At 40.3% G+C, this 22,882-nt stretch overlaps 1 protein-coding gene across 1 annotated transcript in view; it reads left to right on the top strand.

Moving 5' to 3' along the window:
• The window catches only part of PLPPR5 (phospholipid phosphatase related 5), a 360,454-nt gene that overhangs the window by 156,547 nt on the left and 181,025 nt on the right, over positions 1-22,882 (top strand). Inside the window, exon 2 of the mRNA XM_082264971.1 lies at positions 17,854-17,986. Coding sequence (XP_082121097.1) covers positions 17,854-17,986 — 133 coding nt within the window. The remainder of the gene's footprint in view (positions 1-17,853; positions 17,987-22,882) is intronic.

Raw genomic sequence — 22,882 nt, 5'->3', positions numbered from 1 at the left:
TGGCACTCTGACAATGGCCCCCAGCATCTTTTGACTGTGCTGGCCACCTGAAGCATTGGCAGAGTCTGACATGTTGGGCACCAGGGAGAGAAAGAAAAACTAATTGCAGTGCCTGTGGTTTCTTTTCCTATTCAGGAGATCCAGCCAATTCTTCTTCTTCTGCCCTGCTGTCTTCTCTTTATTAGGCAAAATGCCCCCAGCAGTCGCCAGTACAAACTGATAACAGCAGTTCAATGCCTGTGTGCAGCCAGCAGGGGAAGCACCTCCCTCTGTGACTGCAGCTCTTTCTGAAGTAGATTACATTACAATGTATACCTGCAATTCATGTACTGTATATCCCTCCAGACACCCCAGATTGTTTGCTTTCTACTGTGTACTCTTTATTCCTTTTTGGATGCAGTTTTGATCTTTTAGTTCTGGTGAACAACTATGTGCCAGAGTATTTAACAGACAGCACATCCTACAATACACAGGTTCCCTGAGTATGTAGCTTATAGCACAGCTTACAATGTGCAATAGTCCAAAGTACGCAACATACAGCTGAACTTACTGAATACAGTGGTCCAGGGTACTAGCACAGCTTACCGAGTTAGGCAGTCAAGGGTATGTAATATAAAGCACATAGTACATTTTTTTTAAATTAATGGCTGTAGTAAGCCTTTTATTGGGCAGAATGGTCTATGGGACCCTTCTGCCATAAGTTTATGGTTGTATTCAGCCCACTGGCACTCTGAACATGGCCCGCAGCATCTTTTGACTGTGCTGGCCACCTGAAGAACTGGCAGAGTCTGACATGTTGGGCACCAGGGAGAGAAAGAAAAACTAATTGCAGTGCCTGTGGTTTCTTTTCCTATTCAGGAGATCCAGCCAATTCTTCTTCTTCTGCCCTGCTGTGATCTCTTTATTAGGCAAAATGCCCCCAGCAGTCGCCAGTACAAACATATAGTCATTGATAACAGCAGTTCAATGCCATGTGCAGCCAGCAGGGGAAGCACCTCCCTCTGTGACTGCAGCTCTTCCTGAAATGGATTACTTTACAATGTATACCTGCAATTCATGTATATCCCTCAAGACACCCCACATTGTTTGCTTTCTACTGTGTACTCTTTATTATTTTTTGGATGCAGTTTTGATCTTTTAGTGCTGGTGAACAAGCAGGAGTTCTTAGTTTGATGAGATACATGTGCTGATAGATTGTTTTATGATTGTTTTACAATAGCCACTTACAGTGGGTACGGAAAGTATTCAGACCCCCTTAAATTTTTCACTCTTTGTTATATTGCAGCCATTTGCTAAAATCATTTAAGTTCATTCTTCTTCCTCATGAATGTACACATAGCACCCCATACTGACAGAAAAACACAGAATTGTTGACATTGTTGCAGATTTATTAAAAAAGAAAAACTAAAATATCACATGGTCCTAAGTATTCAGACCCTTTGCTCAGTATTTAGTAGAAGCCCCCTTTTGATCTAATACAGCCAGGAGTCTTTTTGGGAAAGATGCAACAAGTCTTTCACACCTGGATTTGGGGATCATCTGCCATTCCTCCTTGCAGATCCTCTCCAGTTCTGTCAGGTTGGAGGGTAAACGTTGGTGGACAGCCATTTTTAGGTCTCTCCAGAGATGCTCAATTGGGTTTAAGTCAGGGCTCTGGCTGGGCCATTCAAGAACAGTCACAGAGTTGTTGTGAAGCCACTCCTTTGTTATTTTAGCTGTGTGCTTAGGGTCATTGTCTTGTTGGAAGATAAACCTTCGGCCCAGTCTGAGGTCCAGAGCACTCTGGAGAAGGTTTTTGTCCAGGATATCCCTGTACTTGGCCGCATTCATCTTTCCCTCAATTGCAACCAGTCGTCCTGTCCCTGCAGCTGAAAAACACCCCCACAGCATGATGCTGCCACCACCATGCTTCACTGTTGGGACTGTATTGGACAGGTGATGAGCAGTGCCTGGTTTTCTCCACACATACCGCTTAGAATTAAGGCCAAAAAGTTCTATTTTGGTCTCATCAGACCAGAGAATCTTATTTCTCACCATCTTGGAGTCCTTCAGGTGTTTTTTAGCAAACTCCATGCGGGCTTTCATGTGTCTTACACTGAGGAGAGGCTTCCGTTGGGCCACTCTGTCATAAAGCCCCGACTGGTGGAGGGCTGCAGTGATGGTTGACTTTCTACAACTTTCTTCCATCTCCTGACTGCATCTCTGGAGCTCAGCCACAGTGATCTTTGGGTTCTTCTTTACCTCTCTCACCAAGGCTCTTCTTCCCCGATAGCTCAGTTTGGCCGGACGGCCAGCTCTAGGAAGGGTTCTGGTCGTCCCAAACATCTTCCATTTGAGGATTATGGAGGCCACTGTGCTCTTAGGAACCTTAAGTGCAGCAGAAATCTTTTTGTAACCTTGGCCAGATCTGTGCCTTGCCAAAATTCTGTCTCTGAGCTCTTCAGGCAGTTCCTTTGACCTCATGATTCTCATTTGCTCTGACATGCATTGTGATCTGGAAGGTCTTATATAGACAGGTGTGTGGCTTTCCTAATCAAGTCCAATCAGTATAATCAAACACAGCTGGACTCAAATGAAGATGTAGAACCATCTCAAGGATGATCAGAAGACATGGAAAGCACCTGAGTTAAATATATGAGTGTCACAGCAAAGGGTCTGAATACTTAGGACCATGTGATATTTCAGTTTTTCTTTTTTAATAAATCTGCAACAATGTCAACAATTCTGTGTTTTTCTGTCAGTATGGGGTGCTATGTGTACATTCATGAGGAAGAAGAATGAACTTAAATGATTTTAGCAAATGGCTGCAATATAACAAAGAGTGAAAAATTTAAGGGGGTCTGAATACTTTCCGTACCCACTGTATGTGACCAAATCAATCTTCTTTCACGCAGCAAGCGCAGAATGTGTTTCATTCATTATTCCTGCCTTACTATTGTGCTAGCTTTATCATCAAACACATGTTGGTAGGGTGTTATTATTGTGCGGATGCTCATGCCGATCGGTGTCTTTGGGCTGTCAGTGTGGATCACACATTGGGAAGCAACCTATATACAGTATAATAACAAAAATAATACCAACATAAAAAATAAAAAAACCCACAGAACTGCATATTGCTTTACCAAATTTCTTGTTTGAAATGATGGATTGTAGTAAGGCAAGTCATCCTCTCATTTCATTATTTTTTGTTACTAAAAAAGAACAAAATGTATGTAGGAATGGTTTGTGAATATACTGGTACATTAACTAATGTAAAAGAATAAATGTGCACAGGCTGACAGTCCTCATTAAATAGGACTTCCAGTATATACTAATGGGCCATACACACTATAGGATTTCCTGAAGATTTTTTCCTTTAGACTTACCAAAACCATATAATATGAGGTCAAACCTAAACACTTTCAATTTGTATGCAATCTGGCAGGCCCTTGCACTACATAGAAAAGGTAAATCTGAAGGAAAAGGTCTTCAGAAAATCTTATAGTGTGTATGGCCCTTAAGTTATTTTTAAACAATGGGCAGTACAAAAGTAAATAAGGATTTATAACAGGAATTATCCTCCAAGGAGCAATTAGCAATTTGTCTTCAGTTCATTCTTTCTGTCTGTCTGTCAAGCAGTGTCACTTAGAAACCAGTAGTGTTGATTTATTGCTAGTGTGTGAGAGGGAGCATCATGCCCACTTAAGTTTTTCTCTCACTTGATACCTGGTACTGGTCTGACAACACAGGAGTATATCACTTTGCCTAAATTACCTTCCCACCCTGATAGTAAAAATGTAAACAACGTAGGCAATGTGGTAGAAGAATTCTGGGTAAAACTTGCTATTGTGAAGACAGCCATGAAAACATTCCAGTTAGGAATAATTCACACGAACTACTGCGTTACATCGGCTAAAGGCCAATGTGGTGCCTATATTTAAAAAGGGATCAAAGTCTTCCCCAATAACAACAAACCTGCTAGTTTTCCTTCTAGATTCACAACGATATGAGAGCCATGGCTCTGATGCAACAGATTGAACCACCGTGCAAACAGATTACTCTGCACAGGACCCAAAGACCAGGCAAACTTTGCTAAATACTATTCCGTTTTTCATTGCGCCCCACAAAAAGCCACTAATCACATACTGGGAGCAGTTGCTGAGTGCTATGGCGCTTTTCCACTGCATGGAAACGAATGGTTCGGCTCGCTTTTGTGCTTTTCCACTGCTGGTACCGCATGGTATGGTGTAGGAACGGTTCGGTACGGTACGGCGGCTCTTTTCCACTGCATGGAACCGAACAGTACTGCTCTCTAAAACAGTACCACCTCGATTGTGGTTCCAAGAGGTACCATACCGGTACCATATCCCACAATCCTTTGCATGCAGTCACACTAGCCACTGCAGTACCAGCAGTGGAAAAGCAAACCAGGTCAAGCAGGGCCAAGCAGGGCCTAGTAGAGCCGAGCCGGTACTTGCAGTGGAAAAGTGCCACTAGAGTGGCTGTGAGCAATGTATCCTTGGCTAGTTCCAGCTAGGACATCGTCCAGCTATTAGAAGAGCAACACAGGACATGGGGTAAATTGAAAGGTAAGTTCCACTTAACACTTGCTGAGGAGGCTTCTCTAATCCCTATGACACTAATTAGGGAAAACAATTTCCCTCTGACATTGACTGGGTACTCTTCTTCCCTCTGACACCAACCATGGGAAACTATTCCATTTTCTGACACCAACTGGGTGCTATTCCTCCACTGACACCAATGATGGGTCACTATTCCTCCCATTGACATGACTGATGGGGCATTATTTCTCCCAGTGACCCCAGCGATAGGGAATTATTCCTCCTACAGACACCACCGATGGGGCACTCCTCCCACTGACACAAGCAATGGGGAATTATTTCTCCTTCTGATTCCACCAATGGGGCACTTTTTCCCCACTAACAATGATGGGGCACCTTTCTTCTTACTGACTGTACCTGTTGCTCCTACTGAACACTGCCACTGGTGCATTTTTTAATTCTCCTAATGCTGAGTAGTTTTTACTCCCACCGACCTTGAAGCCTTTTTTACACCAACAGACCACCAAAAGGACAGGATTTCTACTCTCATTGACCTCCGATGATGGAGCTTTTTCTATTCCTATTGGCCACCATTCTTCCTCCTTACAGTTAGATGGATAGTTAACTGGCCCTTTGTTAAAAAGTTTTAGGACACCTGCTCTAATCCCTTGCCAACTCTATTCAAAAATTAAAGTTGAGCTTTAGGTTAGGCTTTGATTTGTTTGTTATGCCTTTATTGGGAAAGTCGTATTTATTGTTTGAAAGTCATATTGGGCTATTCTGATTAGCGGGTGGATCCCCGGTTGTGAAAGTTTGGTTGGAACTCAGACTTGTATTTTAAGATATAAAGGCATTTGCTATATTAAAATTCCTAATATAGTTAATTGCTGGTACAATATTAATTTTGTCACTAATGCTTTATGTATTACAGTGACAGCTTGAACATTCCACAGAATTTTGAAAACTCTGCCTGATGTTCTTCTTAAAAACATCTCAATACTGTATTTTTCTGTGCAGTGAAAAGCTGTCACGCTGGGGACATTAGAACTGGCTGCTTGTTGCTAGTTGGAAAATATACTTACAAATCCAGAAATAGCATCAAAGGTGTTCCCAAGCACAGTTGGATGAGTCTGCCGTCAGTTGCGTATTACACTTATTTTTTTGTGAAATACTCTACCGCAACAGTGTATTATAATAGGTATAAAATAAATGTAGTACAGAGATTTACAGCAGGCAAGAAGAAATACAAATGAGTCTAATTTTGCATATTTGTAGATTTCTTTGTGCTACTATAAATATTATGCAAAGGTAAAACCAGGATACAGCTGTCCCTGATTTTTTTTAATTGGGGTGTGGGGCTGCAACATATGTGGGCCTTGCATTTTCATCCAAGGTAATTTTTAACCCTTTACCCCCCCCCCCCCCCCAAAGCCATTTTTGAATTTTTTTACACATATTTGTAGCACATTGTACAGTGCTTGGGTATAACTTTACATTTTTACACATTTATTTTTTCTTTTTCTTTTCTTTTCTTTTTTTTATATCACATAAGGGACAAAAAAAGTCCCATATGTGATGATTTTTTGGTGACAGGTTCTCTTTCATGAGACATCAGGATTCATTTCAAAGGGCTGCCATACCCGTGTATCCCACAGGAAAAAGTGCATGCACCTTTTTGAAAATGGGGACATTGCATGGTAATTTTTAACATATAATTTCCCTGCGGTTCCTGCACCCGCACACGCACTGTGATTTTATATGCGTGAGGGTGGCATTTACAGTGGGTACGGAAAGTATTCAGACCCCCTTAAATATTTCACTCTTTGTTATATTGCAGCCATTTGCTAAAATCATTTAAGTTTATTCTTCTTCCTCATGAATGTACACATAGCACCCCATACTGACAGAAAAACACAGAATTGTTGACATTGTTGCAGATTTATTAAAAAAGAAAAACTGAAATATCACATGGTCCTAAGTATTCAGACCCTTTGCTCAGTATTTAGTAGAAGCCCCCTTTTGATCTAATACAGCCAGGAGTCTTTTTGGGAAAGATGCAACAAGTCTTTCACACCTGGATTTGGGGATCCTCTGCCATTCCTCCTTGCAGATCCTCTCCAGTTCTGTCAGGTTGGATGGTAAACGTTGGTGGACAGCCATTTTTAGGTCTCTCCAGAGATGCTCAATTGGGTTTAAGTCAGGGCTCTGGCTGGGCCATTCAAGAACAGTCACGGAGTTGTTGTGAAGCCACTCCTTCATTATTTTAGCTGTGTGCTTAGGGTCATTGTCTTGTTGGAAGGTAAACCTTCGGCCCAGTCTGAGGTCCAGAGCACTCTGGAGAAGGTTTTTGTCCAGGATATCCCTGTACTTGGCCGCATTCATCTTTCCCTCGATTGCAACCAGTCGTCCTGTCCCTGCAGCTGAAAAACACCCCCACAGCATGATGCTGCCACCACCATGCTTCACTGTTGGGACTGTATTGGACAGGTGATGAGCGGTGCCTGGTTTTCTCCACACATACCGCTTAGAATTAAGGCCAAAAAGTTCTATTTTGGTCTCATCAGACCAGAGAATCTTATTTCTCACCATCTTGGAGTCCTTCAGGTGTTTTTAGCAAACTCCATGCGGGCTTTCATGTGTCTTACACTGAGGAGAGGCTTCCGTCGGGCCACTCTGCCATAAAGCCCCGACTGGTGGAGGGCTGCAGTGATGGTTGACTTTCTACAACTTTCTCCCATCTCCTGACTGCATCTCTGGAGCTCAGCCACAGTGATCTTTGGGTTCTTCTTTACCTCTCTCACCAAGGCTCTTCTGCCCCGATAGCTCAGTTTGGCCGGACGGCCAGCTCTAGGAAGGGTTCTGGTAGTCCCAAACGTCTTCCATTTGAGGATTATGGAGGCCACTGTGCTCTTAGGAACCTTAAGTGCAGCAGAAATCTTTTTGTAACCTTGGCCAGATCTGTGCCTTGCCACAATTCTGTCTCTGAGCTCTTCAGGCAGTTCCTTTGACCTCATGATTCTCATTTGCTCTGACATGCATTGTGATCTGGAAGGTCTTATATAGACAGGTGTTTAGCTTTCCTAATCAAGTCCAATCAGTATAATCAAACACAGCTGGACTCAAATGAAGGTGTAGAACCATCTCAAGGATGATCAGAAGAAATGGAAAGCACCTGAGTTAAATATATGAGTGTCACAGCAAAGGGTCTGAATACTTAGGACCATGTGATATTTCAGTTTTTCTTTTTTAATAAATCTGCAACAATGTCAACAATTCTGTGTTTTTCTGTCAGTATGGGGTGCTATGTGTACATTCATGAGGAAGAAGAATGAACTTAAATGATTTTAGCAAATGGCTGCAATATAACAAAGAGTGAAAAATTTAAGGGGGTCTGAATACTTTCCGTACCCACTGTACAATAAATGACAGCTCCCTGACATTTTCACTGCATGTGGTTGCGGGTGCAGGTGAGGGTGCAGGAATCGCTGTGATTTCCGCACCTGCAGCCACACTCATAGGTGTGAACCAAGCGTAGAGCCCCGTACACACGCGTCGAAAATTGGCAGGGAATTTTCGTCCAACGTCCGATCTGCCGATTTTCAGGTTGTTAGTATGATGCTTCCGACAACCGACTCCGACTTTTCGGCCGAAAAAAATCTGGTGTGCAGACTATAACATTTTTGTTGGCCGTCAAAACATGGCCGATTTTCGTGCAGTCAGTACAGATTTCGACAGGGAAAAATCTTATGAGCAAGTCTGGGCATGCTCAGAGAAGAAAGAACACAAAGAAATCAATCCAACACATGACATCACTTCTGAAGTAGATTTTTGTTGGGCGAGAAAATTCGTGTGCAGTCTAGGCACATTCCAACCAACAAAACACCACTCTGGACAAAAGACGGACGATCGGTCGGCCGATAATCGTTGTGTGTGTACGGGGCTTAAGGCCCCTTTCACACAGGCGGACCATTCAGATCCGCCTGTCCGTTTTTTTGGCGGATCTGAACGGTCCCCCCATGCATTCCTATGGGGCATCGGATGTCAGCGGAGACATGTCCGCTGACATCCGACCCGATCCGATCCGTCAAATCTGGACGGATGGAAACCCTATTTTCCATCCGTCCAGCGGATCGGATCGGATGGGATCGGGTGAGAACGGACTGACGGTCCGTTGACATCCGATTTCCCCCATAGAGATGCATGGGGAACTGTCAGCTGTGTCTCTGCACACAGCGCGGAGACACAGCTGTCCTCCTGCTGCTCAGCGGGGGATCGGCGGCTTGATCCCCCGCTGAGAAAAACGGACTCCGTCCAACGGACGGAGTGTGTGAAAGAGCCCTTAGTCTTCAAATTGATCTCTGTGGAGCCTATTGGATGCCATACCATGTTCATGTGGCTTTGGCTTGTTCCCGAGTTTAGATTAAACCCCACCCCCTCCTGGTGCTAAGCACCACCCCTTGTCATTCAGCTCTTAAAGTAATTTCAGTGTGCAAACCAGTTTTAATATGTGATTGATGAACAGTGGGGGTAAAGCTTAGTGCCGGGAGGGGTAGTGCCTCATTTTTAAGTATAACTGAAGGCAAAACTTTGTTATTTTATATAAAGTGGTGAGAGATTAGAACACAAGCCATTTTGATTTGCTCTCGGTGTCCCTGTCAATGAAATTTGCCCTCTCTATTTGTCCTGGTGACCATTATTGTTCCTTAAAAGTGAAGGCAAAAGAAATTCCCAAATTTTGTTTGATAACCAGGACAGGAATTAAAGTGAAAATCTTTATATGTGGAGACCAGTTCTGTTGACCTTTGGTGGCTTTAACGGATTTCCTCTCACTTCCTGTTGTGGTTTTGGGCCAGGATGCTTTTTTTTAAAAAGTTGATATTGTGCTGTACAATATTCTAGTGGAAGGATTTTAGATTATTTTTTGAACCCACAAATTGAAAATACAGCTTCTACAACACATTAACCGGTTGCCGACCGCCGCACGACTATATACTGCGGCGGTCAGCCCCGGCCAGGCAGAGTGACGTATCGGTACGTCACTCGCCTGTCACTGACTTGCGAGCCTATTGCGGGCGGGCGCGCGCCCGCCGAGGCGCGCGCCCGCCGCGGCTCGTTCACAGACAAGTCAGTGCGTGTGACCGGCGGACTCGATGTCCGCCAGTCACACTACGATCGCTCCTGTGAAGGGAGAAAGACAGAGCGGCTTGTGTAAACAAGCTGCCTGTCAGTTCTCCCTGTGTAAAAGTGAAGATCTGTCCGTTCTACTATGTAAAACGGTTGATCTTTGCTTTTACACCAATAGGAATGTCCCTGCACAGTTAGAATCACGCCCCTAGGACACACTTAACCCCTCCCTGTCCAATAAAGTTAACCCCTTCCCTGCCAGTGTCATTTTTGCAGTAACAGTGCATATGTATAGCACTGATTACTGCAGTAATGTCACTGGTACCCCCAAAAGTGTCAAAAATGTCAGTCAAGGGTCCGATCTGTCCGCCGCAATGTCGCATTACCGAAAAAAAAATCGCAGATCGCCGCCATTACGCGTTAAAAAAAAACACCAAAAATGACAAAAATCTTTCCCTTTGTTAGTAAACGGGATAACTTTTGCGCAAACCAATCAAAATACGCTTTTTGCGATTTTTTTTACCAAACATAGGTAGCATAAAACAAATTGGCCGAAAAATGTTAAAAAATTTTGATTTTTACATTTTTTTTGGGGAATTTCATATAAAAAAAATGTGAAAAATATTGTTATTTTTGCAAAATTTACTCTCTTTTTTTGTTTATAGCGCGTGATCAAAAAATCGCAAAGGTGATCAAATACCACCAAAAGAAAGCTCTGTTTGTGGGAAAAAAAGGACGTCAAATTAGTTTAGGTACAGCGTCGCACGACCGCGCAATTGTCCGTTAAAGTCACGCAGTAAAAAATCGCAAAAAAAACCCTGGTCCTTTAGCAGCCAAATCCTCCGGGGCTTAAGTGGTTAAAGATTAGATTGGTGTACTATGTACATTTCTCCCAACCCCATTCCATGGTATTTCTGTTTCTGTTTATTATAATTAGTTAGTAGTCTGTTTTAGTTGTTATTGAATAGGTTATCCGAAAGCTTTGGGTGGTTTTCACTACATTTTAACTTTCTTGCTTCACTACTGTATATTATATAGTTACTACATTATATTGTCACACTCATTTGTTATAATATATTGCCAATATAATTTCACACTAAAAAAAGAATACAACGTAAACATTCCACAGGATACACTATATTGTCAAAAGTATTGGGACACCTGCCTTTACAGGCACATGAACTTTAATTCCATCCCAGTCTTAGTCTGCAGAGTTCAATATTGGGTTAGCCCACCCTTTGCAGCCATAACAGCTTCAACTCTTCTGGGAAGACTGTCCACAAGGTTTAGGAGTGTGTCTATGGGAATGTTTGACCATTCTTCCAGAAACGCATTTGTGAAGCCAGGCACTGTTGTTGGATGAGAAAGCTTGGCTCACAGTCTCCGCTCTAATTCATCCCAAAGTTGTTCTATTGAGTTGAGGTCAGGACTCGCTCATCCATGTCTTTATGGACCCTGATTTGTGTACTGGTGTGCAGTCATGTTGGAACAGGAAGAGGCCATCCCCAGCATGAAATTGTCCAAAATGTCTTGGTATGCTGATGCCTTAAGAGTTCCCTTCATTGGAACTTAGGGGACAAGCTCAACCCCTTAAAAACAACCCCACACCATGATCCCCCCTCCACCAAATGGTTTGGACCAGTGCACAAAGCAAGAATAATTTCATGCTTCCAACTTTGTGGGAACAGTATGGGGATGGCCCCTTCCTGTTCCAACATGACTGCACACAAGTGCACAAAGCAAGGTCCATAAAGACATGGATGAGCGAGTATAGGGAGGAGGTACTTGACTGGCCTGCACAGAGTCCTGACCTCAACCCAATAGAACACATTTGGGATGAATTAGAGCGGAGACTGCAAGCCAGGCCTTCTCACCCAACATCAGTGCCTGACCTCACAAATGCACTTCTGGAAGAATGGTCAAACATTCTCAAAGACACACTCCTAAACCTTGTGGATAGCCTTCCCAGATGAGTTGAAGCTGTTAGAGCTGCAAAGGGTGGACCAATAAATATTGAACCCTATGGACTAAGACTGGGATGCCATTCAAATATATGTGTGTGTAAAGGCAGGTGTCCCAATTCTTTTGACAATATAGTGTGTGGTGTTTACAGAGATGTGTGTTGACACAACTCTGACAGTTCACAGCCTACTTGTGCCGATTGGAGCAGTTTAATACTGCGTCTAGGAAAACACGATAATAATAGTTTATTTGGTTGTAAAAGCCAGTGCCCATAGATATTGCACTGAGATAAGAGCAGTAAAGCAAAATAAGTGACACTCTCCAGCTCTACTAAACAGCATACATTACGTGCGTAATAAGTCGGTGTTGCAGCCCAATATACTGTACTATATAACCATTTTTAAGAAATCCCAGTTGTACAGGATATTTAATGTCTGGTTAAGAAAAATATCATACTTTTCACTTTTAAATCACATCCAATAATTGTTTAGTTGATTTGAAATTGTTTTACTTCCTGTCCATTAAAACATTTGTGGGGTTTTCACAAAAAAAAAAAAAAAAATGGTAGTGTTATACTCATTTATCCAGGTCATGGTTATTTGTAGCTATTCACATTGCAGTGGACTTTTTCCAAAGTGTGGAAGCTGTTTTGCTGGTTATTGAGGCACCTCCTCAGTTCTAATGAGTGTCCTGAACCTACCAGGCATAGGTAACTCAGTCACTTTCATTCCATCACCATGAAGTCCCATGACACACATGATGATCCATTCAGAGCCACTGGCAGTTGCACATGCACCCACCTTGGAGCTGCATGTAGGCAGCTCGTAGAAATGGATGCACACACAGTGGCTGTATAGACACAATTGCCTGTCAAAGTTTGACATGCGGTCAAGAGTGGGTTTGCACACCCATTCCTTTAAATATTTAGGAGTTCTTTTAAAGCTTTCTTACTCCACACTTCACTTTGTAAATTACATCCCCTTATTGCAGGAAATCAACCATTTATTGCAACAATGGGAAGCCTATCCAATTTCTCTGCTTGGGAGAGTGAATGCGCTCAAAATGTAAATTTTGCCTAAATTGCTTTATTTATTCAAAGCCCTGCATGTTCCCATTTCTATGACAGAACCTAAATCTCTTCAGCGAGGGTTTTTTAACCCTCCTCTTATGTTAGAATTCCATTACTATCCATGATGTTAGGGTCAGTTTTGACCCGTGTTTTAAATCAGCCATAAAATACCCTCTGAATAATTATTTATCATCAAATTTGTTTCTTACCTCTTGGTTACCTTGTTAGGCTTCTTTATCCTTGAAAAGATTGGTTTTAATATTTTTGGTGTGACCCCTAGACCTTTCTTTTGATAGCATACCTCTCATTGTCAAATTTAAAAAATGGTAAAATAAAGTCAGCAACTCTGAAATGTATTTTTCCTATGTTTTTTCACTTTATTTAGAGAAGCAGACAAGCAGGAAAAGAGATAGGCCCCTCCCTAACTACAGCTCACAGGGTTGAGAGGGGATTGGCTGTCACTGTTACTAAGCAGAGAGAGTGTTTATGATTTCAGTTTTGGCACTTATTAGTGTCCTAAAATCCTATATTATAACTGGGTCAAAATTGACCCTAACACCATGAACGTCTTAATTTTCACCACAGTATTTTATAATTTAGTGAAAAGGATTATTTTTCTATTACATTGTTTAAATAGAGGTTCCTGACAAAGTAAAAAAATCTTGATGCAATAAACAAATTTATGTGATACTTATAGACATTCAAAACCTGAAAACGGGTCAGTTTTGACCCTAACACAAGAGGAGGGTTAAACCCTTCCCGCCGCCACCTCCTGTCCCTTTCAGAGCTTCTAAAAGCTGGGAGGTGAAGGTGGGCATTCAGGGTCATGTGACCGCTGTGATTGTCACATGTTTAGAAAGCTCCTGATAGCAAATATGCATTGGAGGCTTTCTGGACCCTGCATGTGGCTGGGCTGGCATGCGTTCTCAGCACAGAAAGATGTATACATGAGGCCGCATACATGCCTTATGCCATTAAAGCCTACCCACAGAGAAACCACATATACTGTATGTGCCATGTCATCGGGAAAAGGTTAATTTCATATGGCATGTTAAATATCATAGTAAAACATAGTATTGCTTTCCTTACGAACTCGTGGGGGATCAGGAGCTCCACATTTTATCAAACATTATTATGCAACGCACCTTCGCACCAATGCTTTTTGGTCTAGCCAATATGCACCTAATAGATGGTCAGAAATTGAAATGGGCTCCTTTTACCCTGTGCAGCCCTGTTCTCTGATGATCCTTTTCTCTCCATAATAATGCTACATTGAAAAGTTTATGCCTCGCTCCATATTGTTTACTTTAGCAATATGGTGAAAATTTTACAAAAGGTACTCTCTCCATGCCCACCCCTTTCCAATATTCTTTTTAACCCAATCATTCCAGATAGCCTGTCGTTGAGCCAAATGCTACCTTGGCTCAAGCCACTCTATCAACTTCACCACCTTGTACATCCTACGTCTTGTAGATTACGTACTTTTGAGGATCTACGGGTCAAATACCATATTTTCTCCTACCTCCAGTTTAAACATTAATTTTCCTTTTAGTCTGCATCCCTTACTCTGGATAGGTCTACTAAAATTTGAATATGTGTGTCCCCAGGGGCCATATAAGTTGAGCCTGCTTTCTACCATATACAACATTCTCCATGAAGCAAACCCTCTCTCAGATGTATCACATTCTTAAATGAGTAATGAACAGCAAAACGCGTCAACATTACAGAACAAGTCTAGCCAAATAGGACTGCCTTCACACATGTAGTGGTTTAAAAAAAAAAAAACACCTCTAAAAGCAATCTGTGGTGGTCACTGACTCCTTCCAAATGCCTGATTTTTTTTTCTGATCCTGGGGGGGATTTTGCATTGCAATTGCAAATTGGTTGGCACTCAGTTACTGATTGGTCTAATTGACTTCAATAGGCACCTTTGGCAAGCAGCACCACCTGCCAAACATGACATTATGGGGTTGATTTACTAAAACTGGAGTGTGCAAAATCGGGTTCAGCTCTGCATGGTAGCCAATCAGCTTCTAACTTCAACTTCCTCAAGCTTTAAAATAAAACCAGAAGCTAATTGGTTTCTATGCAGAGCTGCACTATATTTTGCATTCTCCAGTTTTAGTAAATCAATCTCTATGAGTTAAATTTGCTGCACCACAAATCATCATGACTGAGAGAATATAGATAGACCTGAGTGGCCACCATATTGTTTATATATTGGTGGTTGGGGAGTGGTAAAAACATAGATCAACCATTTTTTACTGCCTCTTTGTCATGCTTGTAAACCTAGCCTTTATGCTATAAGCTGTTATACATAAGGGTTTCTTACAACTGTGAGAAATGATTGCTTGTTTTACAACTATGCGAGTAAATAGCAAATGTTATTCAACTAAAATTCAATTGTAATTGACAAGTGATAGAAATACACAGTGATTAGCCATACTATTATGACCACTCACTATAACCAGTCAAGCCATGTACTCAACTAGACCTCTTAAGGTATGCTGTGGTATCTGCCACTAAGATATCAGTAGCAGATCCTTTAAGTCCTGTAAATTGTGAGGTGGGGCCTACATGGATTGGACTTGTTTTTGTAGCACATTCCACAAATGCTCAAATGGATTGAAATCTAGAGAATTTGAAGGCCAAGCCAACACCTAAAACTTGTTTGTGTTTCTGAAACCATTCTTAAATTCATCAGACCATCTTCCATTGCTTTGTGGTCCAGTTCTGATGTTCACGTGCCCATGGTTGGCGCTTTTGGCTGTGGACACAGATAAGCATGGGTACCCTGACCGGTCTGCAGCTTTGCAGCCCCAAATGCAACCAATTTTGATGCACTGTGTGTTTTTGACACCACCGTCAGAACCAGTCTTAGCTTTTTATGTCGTTCTTGTATTGGATTGGATTACAAGGGCCACCCTTCACTCCCTAAATGCATCAATGAACCTTGGCCACCCACGACCCTGTTGCCAGTTCACCATTTTTTCCTTTCTTGCACCACTTTTGGTAGGCTGGAAACATCCTACAAGAGCTGCAGTTTTGGAGTTGCTTTGACCCAGTCAGCTAGCCATTATAATTTGGCCCTTGTCAAAGTTGCTCAAATCCTTACACTTGCCCATTTTTTGTACTTTCAATACATTAACTTCAGGGACAACGTTTACTTGCTGCCTTAATATATGCCCACTGACTTCATTGTCATTGTAACAAGATAATCAATGTTTTTCACTGTGGTCATAAATGTTATGGCTGATCAGTGTAGTATATTATGATTTTAACACAGTTTTATGCAATCATTAACATAAAGTTGAACATACTCAAATACTTAGCATATAAACAAACTAGTGATTCCCCTTAATTCCCTATGAATTTCCATTCTGAGTAAATAGGGACCTCTCAGGCTCATTGTCCTTCTGTCATTCTGATTCAGGAAAATTCTCACAACCCCAAGCTGCTAAGACTTAGGTTTGTAAGTATAAGAATTCATTAATGCTCTGCAAGTCATTCGTTTGTGGAGTCAATAACATCTCACAATCCCAAGTAGAATAACTTGGGTTTGTAAAAATCAGAATCTAGAAATGGATCTGCAACTCATTACTGAAATCCAAGTTCATTTAGCAAATACTACTTCTGTAAGTAAGTATTTTCACTGAGAGCTAAGAGGTCTTTTAATCTATTGCTAACAGCACCTCGGGGCTTACTGTATCTTTGCTCTTCATAGAGAAAACTACTAATAGATGCAAACACCAGTAAACATGCTTTACACAGAAATACCATAAGAACTAAAAAGTATTTGTGATTTGCTATAACTGCTTTAACACAATGAAACATTCGAGAGTGTGCCTGAACATATATGTGGATTTCTGTTTAAATTGAAACATAGGTTTAGATGCATTTCCATGTTATGGTAACACTAAAGGCAACATTGTTTTTTTGGATAGAGTAAGGGAGGATTACAACCCACGTCATGTTTTTTTTTTGCGATCTGTGTCCTATTGGGAATATTTCCCTTCACTTCTTGATGTCACTGGGGTCACAAGAACCAATGCCCCAACTGGAAGATTTCTGCTGTATTCCTGTTTGGGTAAAAAGCTAGACTTTGGATTTTTATAACTTTCACTCTTGGTTTAATGGTAAATAGCACAGAAGAGAGTGAATTTTCCCTAACGGGTGCAAAGAAAGCATAAAAGTGATTGTAAAGGTTCAAATTTTTTTAACTAAAAATTACAAACATGTTATACCTACCTGCTCTGTGCAAGGATTTGAACCTCCTCTTCTTGAGTGCCCTGTCGACACTCCTGGCTCCTCCCCTTGAGACTTTACAATCCCTTTATAGACCTGAAAAGTATTCTACTCTCCACTCTATCCAAAACTTAAAAAAGGTTTTCCTTTAGTTATTGTTTAAGTGCACATAGGCTAAGTCATTTTTAGGTGTAACACACTTATTTATTAAATCTCTCCTTCTACCATACTCTTGACAATGCCTTCTGGACCCATCCTTATATAGGCATCATCCAGGGTCAGCATCTACTTCCTGACCAAGGTGCTAGGACAGAAGCTGACTCTTACCTTCTGACTGGCAACAGACTTGTTGCAGTCTGACTATTTAGAGATTGGGGGGGGGGGGTTGACTAAAGAATTGATCCCATCTGTCGGCATCAAACTGATAAGATCATCCCAGCCTATTTGCAGCACTTGATTGGAGCTCAAGGACTGATTTTTATTAAAAGGTACATATTTTCTAAAAAATATTGTTGCTGCATTTTGTGATATGGCAGGAATTTATTCTTACATCTTCCTGAAGATGGAAGGTGCACTCCAACTTGACATGCAATTTTTAACACAGAAATGTAACCTATGGATCTGTGCTTAAAAGGCACAGGAGGAAAGGGGTAGCTAAAACCTTTGTGTCCTGGTGTAATATCTGAACAGAATACTTTACGTGAAAATATGGATTGGTCCTGATCAGCTTTTTAGCTGTTAATTTTCATAAGCAGTGGCTTTATTTTTTCATTTTCACTAGTGTGCTGTGCTAGAGGCTCAGTATTAAGTCTAGATGCAGTTAATATTAACCAAATTAAAAGTTTTATACAGTATACCCATTACATTTTACCTTTCTAAACCCATGTCTTTCACTTTATGTCTCCTGTTTAGATAATCGTTGGGGAAACTGTAGTCTTTTGCTTACAGGTAGCAACAAGAGACTTTGAGAACCAGGAAAAAACTCTTTTAACTGGAGACTGTTGCTATATTAATCCACTGGTGCGCAGAACCGTCAGATTTCTGGGTAAGAGCATTTTTATTACTTTTATGTTCAATTTTAGAGAAATGTACTTCTGAGATTTGTTGCCCTGAAATATTTTTAGTATCAGATCTTGTACAGTTGTATTTCATAATTCAACATTTTGACAGTCATGTTTTATATGCTAATGATATACTTTCGGGAATATTTGATTGTACAGCCATAGATCTACAGTAAGATCTCATCTGCACAAGAAACAAATGATTTTGCTTAACAAAGAAAATTCATTGGATATACATATATATATATATATATATATATATATATATATATATATATATATATATCATATCAAGGTTGTATACTTTAACCAAGGACACATAAACCTGACACGATTCATTTTTATGATCCAAGTTAATGAAAATGCAGATTTTTAATATGGAAAAAGTAACTACACCCCTACATTTACCACCAGTTTAAAGCCATAAAATTAGAATTGTATGTACCAGATCATGTGTCAATGATTAGAACCTACTTTACGATTGAACATATATACAAATCCAGGCCTTCTGGAGCCACACGTTGAAGACTGATTAATTGAAGATAGAAATATTTGATCACAGTAACAGTAAACATGTTTGCCACAAACCAAAGAAAAAATTTCAAAGGGTGAACCCCATTTTAACTGTGATAACTGTGATGGTGGTGAAAATATTATGGTTTGGGATTGCTTTGTTCATTTATGGAATTGAAGCTTGAAAGCATCAAATCAACTATCTGTTCTGCATCTTATCAAGGTGTGCATAATGGAGATAAGAGGCTAGCTGTCCAAAATGTAATCCTGAAATGGAAATGAGTCTTTAATGCAATAATGATCTCAAGCAAATTCATGAATGAATGGCTCAAAAAAATAAAAGAAAATAAATGGAAGGTTTTGGTCTATCCTACTCAAAGTCTTGATTTGCTTACCATTGATATATTGTTGGGGAATTGTGAAACAGGCAACTGATGCAGGAAACCGAAAAAAACATTTTGAAACTGAAGAAAATTGCATTTAAAGGGGGTCGAAAATGTAAATGTCAATGTCAGAAATTATTACTGTATACAAAATGGCTACAAGAAATAATTTATGCTAAAGGAAAAAAAGCTAAGGGTATACTTGCTTTTTTCAACAATACAACAATGACATTTATTTATATTTTTGTTAAATCAATGAGTGAAAAGAGATAGTCTGTGTTTTTATTATGTTGTAAATTATATCACTTACAGACCCTGTTTGAATAAAAATGTAATGTTTCCTGTTCAAATACTTAAAAAAGTCAATTATTTTCATGGGGTTCACTTATTTTTTACATGGCTGTAAATACTGTATTTTCTAAGAGCAATTCAAGGAGTAGTAAAATGCAACCACACCCTGAAAATGTACTAACCTCTCATTCCATGAGCTAATTTATTTTTGGCTACCATGGTCTACTATGATAAAAAACCAATCACTGAATGGTGCCAAACTAATGTGAATGCACAATGTGAATGTAATGTGTGGAATAAGCAAATGCATTAAAAAAATAAAGGTGAGGAAGAAACTGCCCCAAGAATGCAATCCTAAATTGCCCAATACCCCTGGTAAAGGAAAAACCAACAAATGTATAAAGTGTCCAAATTAGCTGATGCCGCCAAGAACATATGCCAAGGAGTCCTGGAAATTGCAAACAATGAAATCTTGAGCACACTCAGCTGCTAGAATGTGTAATAAATAATGATGTATAATGCAACGTGATAATGGATGAGTGTCAAGTTCCAACAGGTCATAATGAGCCCACAGGAATCCATGTAGACAAAGAGGATGTCATTAAAATTTCTCTTTATTTGAAAAAAAAAACATGTGAAATTACCACTTACATTCAGGAAGGAAAAGAAAACTCCACAGTTTCACTGGTACCAGTGCTAATGAAGGGAAGAATCATCTGTGCCACCTGTGGCCACTAGGAGAGCAGAAGATGGATGGATATGCCAGCTGGAAAGGAAGTGTAAATGATGCTAGATGGTGTCAAGGAAGGGCTGCTGATCAATCCTGGCCACAGCAGACTGGAAATGGCATCACTGGAAGTGACGTCACCAGAAGTGTATTTTTTGTTTTTGAAAGATATTTTTTATTGGGTTTAAAACACAGTACAATCAACGTAAACAGTTGAGTAGAAAAAGCATGTTTCCAATGTACAGTGCAATACACAGAACAACAATCAAACCAAAAAGAAAAAAATAAGAAACAATGATATGCAACATGGCATCAAATGAGGGGAAAAGTAGCAAGACCGATTAATACTGTTTTAGAATGCCGTGGCGAAACAAGAGTATTAGTAACATTATGACCGACCTTACACGGTGGATTTGGGACAAATAGTCATGGAATGGAGAACCCTGGCAGCCCGACACCCCCAGAAGTATATTTTTTTTCAACTTTAAAGCATTATTTTATTCTTTTTTGGCTTTTTTTTTTAAGTTTATTTCATACATAGTTCTATGTAGGGCTTCCTATAGAGTGACAATTTCTGTAGGGGTTAAGTTTTTATTGTAGTGGATAGAGGTTCCATCCATGCCACCTACTTATTAGTTTTCCCTGTTTTTATTTGGCTAACATCTGCATGTACATCAGTATTTATGGGGCTGTCTATTCCCGGTCTCCAGGCTTAATAAAAAGGTGGAGCCTCAAAACATTGCCATGGAGACCGTGACTCTTTGTGCTCTACTAGAGTGATTGAGACATCAGATTGATGAGACATGACTTATCCACGACGTCACTTCCAGTTACGCCATTTCTGGTCTGCTATGGCTGGAGTTTATTTATCTTCTGCTCTCCTAGTGGCTTACAGGCGGCACCGATGGTTCTTCTCTTCATCGGCACTGGTACCAGACTTTTTCTTCCTGGATGTAAGTGGCATTTACACATGTTTGTATTCAATAAAGAGAGATTTTAATGACATCCACTTTGTCTACATGGATTCTTTTGGGCTTGTTATGACCTGTTGGGACTTGACACTCGTTAGTCTGGTGGCTTTTGATTTTTTTCAATACTTACCACTTACTGTGACTCATGTTTACATCCATTACCACATTCACCATTAGTACAATTCCTCCCAGCTGAGTGCGCTCAAGATCTCTCTAGGTGTTTGCAATTTTATGGTCTACTATGAAATATATATAAAGTTTGTATGTTCTTTTTTTTTTTAAAGGAAGTCATCAGTGTTATAATATATTTAAAATAAATTCTAATAAGCTATAACTTTTATAATTCCTAATTATTCTTAAGTGAACATTGAAATCTGTTTTAATTGGGTCTTTAAAAAGATGTTTATTTGACAAAAAGTTCTAATAATCTAATAGACTACAAAAATAAAATTGAAATTACATTTTGAATCATTCAGTTCGAATAGGGCTGAACTTGCAAATGATAATTACTGGATTTTTTTCCCAGCAGAAAAATTGCAACCATAGCTGCACTTGTACATGTTAGAAAATAAAACTAAGCACAATAAGTAAGCACAGCAAGATATTTACTGTTGAAAACATGTACTGCTACTTATCACTACTATGGAGTTGATTTACTAAAACTGAAAAGTGCAAAACCTAGTGAAGCTCTGCACTTTGACAAAAAAAAAAAAATGAAAGCCGCATCAGATTTTGCACTCCAGCTTTAATAAATCAACCCTATATGCTAAAGGAAGAACTCTACCCAAAAGTGTTTTCCTTCTGAGTGGAGTTGGGCAAGATTTGGTTTCTCATCTAGAGTTCTTGGAAACCCTTGTAGGTGGCACACCTACCTCTAACACAGCTGTAATAAGCTAATACATTTCATTGTTTGAAACTCTAGTACACCTAAAGCTAGCCATACATGTTTAGATTTCTCCTATTCAGCCTCATGGATTGAATAATAGAATTCAATCAACTTCCCAACCTACAACATGAGTGAAAGCATCTGCCCTGCTGACTATTAAATTTAGAAAGTTCCGGCACCCATTGCTGACAAATACCATGCTTTATGTTTTATATATATATAAATTGTATACATATATACACTATATTGTTAAAAGTATTGGGACGCCTGTCTTTACACGCACATGAACTTTAATGGCATCCCAATCTTAGTCCGTAGGGTTCAATATTGAGTTTGACCAACCTTTGCAGCTATAACAGCTTCAACTCTTCTGGGAAAGGTGTCCACAAGGTTTAGGAGAGTGTCTACGGGAACATTTGACCATTCTTGCATAATCACATTTGTGAGGTCAGGCATTAATGTGAACGGAAAGGCCTGGCTTGCAGTCTCCCCTCTAATTCATACAAAGTTGTTCTGTCAGGTTGAGGTCAGGACTCTGTGCTGGCTAGTCAAGTTCCTCCACCCCAAACTTGCTCATCCATGTCTTTATGGACCTTGCTTTGTGCACTGGTGCGCAGTCATGTTGGAAAAGGAAGGGGCCGTTCCCAAACTGTACCAACAAAGTTGGGAGCATGAAATTTTCTAAAATGTCTTGGTATGCTGATGCCTTAGGAGTTCCCTTCACTAGAACTAAGGGGCCAAACTCAACCCCTGAAAAACAACCCCACACCATAATCCCTCCTCCACCAAATGATTTGGACCAGTGCATGAAGCAAAGTCTATAAAGACATGAATGAGCGAGTTTGGGGTGGAGACACACTTCAAAACCTTGTGGACAGCTTTAATCTATAATATAAACTCTATATGGACATCTGTGGTAAGCTGGTGTACTTTATATACTTAGAAATGCAGAGTGAAGCCATCAGTGTAGCTCATAGGAATCACTGCTTTGACCCTTTTCAACTTGCTAATCCAACCATAGTTGCACCCTATAGCTCTGCTAAAAATCTCAGAAGCATGTAAATTTGAATATCTGAAGATGAACATCCATTTTATTGAATGCGAAAATA

The sequence above is a fragment of the Pelophylax lessonae genome, assembly GCF_965119305.1.
Source record: "Pelophylax lessonae genome assembly, chromosome: 8".
Lineage (NCBI taxonomy): Eukaryota > Metazoa > Chordata > Amphibia > Anura > Ranidae > Pelophylax > Pelophylax lessonae.
Note: the sequence above shows the minus strand (reverse complement) of the source record. Positions and strands in the feature narration are given on the sequence as shown.